The 5,812-nt window shown below is 56.5% G+C and overlaps 2 protein-coding genes across 4 annotated transcripts; both read right to left on the reverse strand.

Moving 5' to 3' along the window:
• Positions 1-328, reverse strand: KVP18_001403 (uncharacterized protein; the record flags this gene model as incomplete). 2 transcript variants are annotated; one of them, XM_067951391.1, is made up of 1 exon in its annotated part: positions 1-328. In XM_067951391.1, a coding segment is annotated over one exon (328 nt), but the record flags the coding sequence as incomplete, so codon positions are not given. The 2 variants fall into 2 exon arrangements, with proteins under 2 accessions (XP_067812553.1, XP_067812552.1); XM_067951390.1 differs by having other exon boundaries at positions 16-328.
• Positions 329-1,617: 1,289 nt separating this feature from the next.
• Positions 1,618-5,603, reverse strand: KVP18_001404 (uncharacterized protein; the record flags this gene model as incomplete). Of its 2 annotated transcripts, XM_067951393.1 has the most annotated exons (4): positions 1,618-1,724; positions 1,753-2,244; positions 2,285-2,734; positions 3,272-5,603. In XM_067951393.1, 4 exons carry the CDS (start codon positions 5,601-5,603, stop codon positions 1,618-1,620), a joined length of 3,381 nt encoding a protein of 1,126 aa, XP_067812555.1. The 2 variants fall into 2 exon arrangements, with proteins under 2 accessions (XP_067812555.1, XP_067812554.1); XM_067951392.1 differs by lacking the exon at positions 1,618-1,724 and having other exon boundaries at positions 1,742-2,244; positions 2,285-5,603.
• Between the last annotated feature and the right edge of the window lie 209 nt (positions 5,604-5,812).

The raw sequence follows: 5,812 nt of genomic DNA on the forward strand, positions 1-5,812 counted from the left end.
TCATAGGTTTCGTACCCCCGTAGCTAAACCACTCGGCCAAAGCGACGTCCGCTAGAGCCGCCGCCGACTTCGCCGCAGTGAGAGCTCCTTCCGAGGAGTTTTCCAAAGGACACAGACCGTTCTCTGCGGCGTGAGTATTGCACATGTAAGCGAGAACGTCCCTTCGGAGCTCGGTCAACTTGGCCACCAATGCGTCACGCTCTCGCACCTGCTTGCTGTGCAGCATCGAAACGGTGTAATCCGTGCCTGTCGGCATGTTGTTGGACTGTCGCACGATGGAGAACGAGCCAGACAGCAGGTTGTCCGTCAGAGCATCCAAGTCCTCCATCGTTTTATTTGGCAATTCGACGTGACTCCGTCACGGCACTACAGAGGTTACGTTGGCCGGAGCCGCATACCGAGGTTCATCTGTGCCCTAGAATCTTACGTGGCAGCCACTCCTGTGACACATAGGTTACACCCCGCGCGTGCAGAGCCTCCAGTTCACACGTCTGCTGCGTGGCGATCAGGCAGTCGATGGCCTCTTCCATATCGCTGCCCGTTTTGGAAGCCCAGTGCTTCATTCCCTGTCTCTAGATACTTGCTAGTCTCACGGGCAGGCGCGCCTTCGCCTGTTCGTTGGCCTCAATTCGAAAGTGCGGCGGGAGCTCCATGAACTCTGATTACTACCCGTTTGTCCTCCCACCCCGAGGTTGGATTCCGCAGTATTGCAGATCGCTACAGCTGCCTGGTGTCAGCGAGCCTTCGTTTCTACCTTTGCAGCCTATTTGGGTGCCGCCTTCGACGTACGTGCGGAATATGTCGAAGCCATGGTAGTCAAAATCGCCAACAAAGCGCATTGAGGGAGTCCCGACAGATCCGAGATGATTGAGAAATCTTCTGGTGGCGAGGTCCGGATAGCCGCATGCTGTTACGAGGAGACATGGAACGCTCTCGGTGAATTTCTGCGCGCAGAGCACTTCGAATATGGCTGGAAATGATGAGTCATGCACTCACTGTGCTTCTCCAATACGACGACTAGTGGCGCCGTGAGCTCCACGTCACTGTTGCACATAGCTTCGGTAAGTAGGATGGGCCGCAGGTTGAAGTCCAGCACCTCCTGTTCACAGCGCACCACGCAGCACCCAAAAGCCATGCCACGCGGTGCTGCCTGAAACCCCATCGAGAGCCTCGATATACCGTGCTGCCGACACATATCTGTGACTCACATTCCCCTGCCTCACCATGGATCACGCAGTCACTCTGACGTTGATTGCTAAAAATGCTGTTCGTGTCTGATGAGGTCCTCACCTCCGATTCTGGTAAAAGACGTCCCTGAGCGTGCAGACCACTCCCTTCTGTTGGTTAGAGAATGCTACCGCCACAGCGGCGAGTTCTAGTTGGTTGGTCATGTCTCCCTCACTCTGAGCAAGGAATTTCAGGCTTCGGGCGCTACGATGGCCCTGGACGTCAACTCCTCGGCAAGCATGCAGAGACTGCGGAAGAGGGCGTGTGCCTAACAGTTGCAACACGACCTGACAGCAGTAGGCTTCAAAATCACTTGTCATAATATTTCGAAGAACCGAGTGCCGGAATTAGACCGATCTACATAAATCTCTGGACATTCCGTTGCACATTTTAAGAGCTCGTCAGCGAACTTGTAAGAGATTTGACGGTGCTCAAACCCTCGACGGTGACGTCTTGTAATTCAAAAGTCACGACGACATGGTCCTTTTTGGTGAGAGCTGCGTTACTGGCGCCTTCAATTCTCACTCTTCAAAGGCACTGCAGCCCGGCTTGCTCGCAACGTGGCCGGCTCCACGAAGCGAAGGGTATCAGTCTGTCCCTCTGCATTCACGATCAGCGTACAGAAACTGACCGCCTTCTTCGTGACGATGATATGGGGAACGAGGAAGTCCTCTTGAACCTCCCACTGGATAGCGTATCCCGCGAGGGGTCCGCGCAGCTTATAGAACCGAGTGAGCCTGGAGCGCTCCTTCAAATCATCAGCAATCTCCCTCGAGCGAATCTTGTACCTTAGCGTGTTTCTCTGGCCTACCACCCGGCGGGTCACATTCTCAGAGTGACGACGTACGAAACTCTTAATGGACTTTCGGGCGGAACTTGAGCCGTTGTGCACAGTCTTAATCTCTCCGAAGGGGCCCTCCGCTTGGGTGACAATGCGATCCACCTTAAAGTACGGCTCAGCGACATGCGGAGCCTCGGGCCTTATGTAAATCTGATCGGGCTCTCTGGTGGTATATGCTGCGAGATGTGAGACACGCCATATTCACCGGTGGCCTACTGATTTCATCCGTGCCACAGCAGACGCCGGTTCTGTCCTTGACAATTGTCATAGGCTTCAGACCGGCAGGGTACTTCTGTTTGCGTCTACCAGACGAGCTCTTTTCCACTTTGACCAATGCAGCCACTTCAACATCAGTAGCCACATCAACAGCAGTTGCCACACCCTTGGAGGTGCTGGAACTCGAGGAGGATGACGACACCTTCACCACGGTCGGTTTCGGTTTCCGAGACCTGCTGGAGCTGCTGGTGGAGCTGGATGAGCTGTACGGCTTGCGGGCGGCTGGCATTTCGGACTTGTACTTCAGAGACGAAGCCTTCTGTTGGCAGCAGGTGATGGGGCATCTTCGGTCACAGGAAGACGAGCAGGAGCTGCCTCGAAGGCGCTGGCCGCGTATATGCTCCACATGGACGTCGTGGTGGGCCTTGACCTTGACAATCTTTGGGCGGACTGGGACAAGGACCGATGAAGAGGAAACAGAGGTTGCATTGTCGGAGCCTGCATGATATCCGCAGGCCCGTGACACGGCATACGAACAGCTGGCGGGGTTTTCTTCAGGGATTATCTTCTTTACCATTGGAGTTGTAGCATGTGTCGTCACTACGAGCTCACCTTCTGTGGTTACGTTGGATTCCCGACAGCATCCACGTTCATGGGACGTTCCAGCAACGCAGCATCCACCCTGATGGGCACCGGACAGTTGGTGGTCCTTTCCAGTAACGCAGCATCCACCCTGATGGGCACCGGACAGTTGGGCCGTGAACGATCCCATCCGTTGACGCACTACCGCCGCCGAGGTGTCGACCTTGACAATCTTTGGGCGGACTGGGACAAGGACTGATGAAGAGGAGACATAGGTTGCATTGTCGGAGCCTGCATGATATCCGCAGGCCCGTGACACGGCATACGAACAGCTGGCGGGGTTTTCTTCAGGGATTATCTTCTTTACCATTGGAGTTGTCGCATGTGTCGTCACTACGAGCTCACCTTCTGTGGTTACGTTGGATTCCCGACAGCATCCACGTTCATGGGACGTTCCAGCAACGCAGCATCCACCCTGATGGGCACCGGACAGTTGGTGGTCCTTTCCAGTAACGCAGCATCCACCCTGATGGGCGCCATGGTCCGCCGCGAAAGATCCCGTCCGCTGACACGCTACCACCGCCGAGGTGTCGAGTCCGCAATGTCCGTTAATCTTGGGAGAGCTCTTGTTTCTGGCTGAGCAGCCGTCACAACGACGACGGATCACTCCGTTGCTCCGCCATTTAAGGTCTCCGCAGGCGCAAACGCCTTCCTCAGAAGCCTGGATGTGCCCAATTTCAGATTCGGGGATGTCCATAACTACGGCGTGCTCGCTTGAAAAGGAACCAACGACGGGGGGCTTCACGCTGGAGTCGACGGAATCGCGTACAGGGGCGAGGACGTGGGAGTCAGACTCAAGGCGGACCGCAGGAATAGGAGTCACCACCTTGGAGCTCGACGATGAGGAAGAGGATTTGCGGTGGACCGCGGGAGCCACGACCTTGGAGCTCGACGAAGAGGAAGAGGATTTGCGGCGGACCACAGGGATAGGGGTCACCACCTTGGAGCTCGACGATGAGGAAGAGGATTTGTGGTGGACCACAGGTATAGGGGACACCACCTTGGAGCTCGACGATGAGGAAGAGGATTTGTGGTGGACCACAGGGATAGGGGTCACCACCTTGGAGCTCGATGACGCTGCAGAAGGGCGTCGCTGGGAAGGAATCTTGACGATGCGTGCATCAGAGTTCCTGGTACGACAAACACAACCACGACCAGATCCCGCGCTGTCGACCGACGACGCAGACGACAGTCGTTGGGCGTGGAGACGCTCTACGACAGCATTGTGGCCGGGCTGGATCCTAACGATCTTCGGACGAGCCTGATGCACTGAAGATAAGGATGAGTCAGACTGTGCCATCGGTGTGGCCGACTCTTGCGGGCAGGCACAACTACGCGCAAGCAGGTAGCCGCAGCTCGCTGGGTTGTCAGTGGCGGAGATTTTCTTCGTACTAGCGGTGGTCGCGTTGCCTTGGGCAGGGGACACTTCGTTGACGATAGTGACATAAGTCGCGTCGTCAGCGGAAGCGACCTTGTATCTGCCGCCAAACCCAGCGTAGTTAACCTCAGCCGTGGATGTTCGGCCGTGAGTCGTGTGGATAGCCAAGGGCTGGTCTGCCTCACACAGTCCGAAACTCTGACAGCCCGCGGTACCAGTGCCACCGGCCAAACCCTGACAGCCCGTGGTACCAGCGCCAGTCTCACATAGTCCGAAACCCTGACAGCCCGCGGTACCAGCGCCACCGGCCAAACCCTGACAGCCCGTGGTACCAGCGCCACCGGCCTTAGTCTCACACAGTCCGAAACCCTGACAGCCCGCGGTACCAGCGCCACCGGCCCCACAGCATGTCTTCGTCTCGGCCACAGAGCTCACAGACGGATTCCGGCGACTCGACGCGAATTCCGCATGTGAAGTTCCCTGCTCGATACGTTTGCGGGCTGCGCAACAAGAAGCGCCCACGTTGGAAGATTCGGCTTGCGTGGGGACCACCGCCTTGTGAGAGCTAGAGCTCGAGCTGCAAGTAGACTTCTTGTGAACTGCAGGCACCACCACCTTCTTGTGAGAGCTGGAGCTAGAGCTGGAGCTAGACTTCTTGTGGACGACAACCACCGCCTTTTTGTGCGAGCTGGAGCTAGAGCTGGAGCTAGACTTCTTGTGGACGGCAGGCACCACCTTTTTGTGAGAGCTGGAGCTAGAGCTGGAGCTGGACTTCTTGTGAACTGCAGGCACCACCGCCTTCTTGTGAGAGCTAGAGCTAGAGCTGGACTTCTTGCCGACGACAACCACAGCCTTCTTGTGAGAGTTGGAGCTAGAGCTGGAGCTAGACTTCTTGTGGACGACAACCACCGCCTTTTTGTCAGAGCTGGAGCTAGAGCTGGAGCTAGACTTCTTGTGGACGGCAGGCATCACCGCCTTCTTGTGAGAGCTGGAAACTCTCCTCACCTCCGGCTTGACAGAGCTCCCTTTGTACTGCTTAGACCGGCTACCTACGATCATATCACAGCAACCTCCATGCTGGCGGCTGGAGTCTGAAGAGCTTGAAGACTCGCATCTCTGTCTGATAAAGTGCGGAGTAAGCGTGGAGTGGGAGATCGAACCGAAGGCCTGGTAGGTCGGGGGAACCCATAGTTTCGCGCCCTGTTTGGTCTCGCTGGAGGCACTGCTGTGGACAAGTCCTGTCGTACAGCAGTAGACCTTGCGCGTTTCGCTCGCCTCGAAAATTACCTTAGGCTTCATCGGAGGTCTCTCCTTGCTACTGACACTTGAGGGCTGGCTTTTCGACCCGAACTGCTGGAAGGTGGAGGGTGGCGGCACAACGCTAAGCGGCACCCGCACGTCAGTAACTGCGGCCGCCTCCGCGGCGGCGGAGGTCGTAGTAGTTTGTTCGGCTTGCTTGGAATTGATGACGGGTCCCTTTCTATCAACATCACCGCCAGCCTCAATAA

The sequence above is a fragment of a genome, assembly GCF_019968955.1.
Source record: "MAG: Porospora cf. gigantea A chromosome Unknown PgA_NODE_1465_length_5812_cov_334.127, whole genome shotgun sequence".
In the NCBI taxonomy this organism is placed as follows: domain Eukaryota; phylum Apicomplexa; class Conoidasida; order Eugregarinorida; family Porosporidae; genus Porospora; species Porospora cf. gigantea A.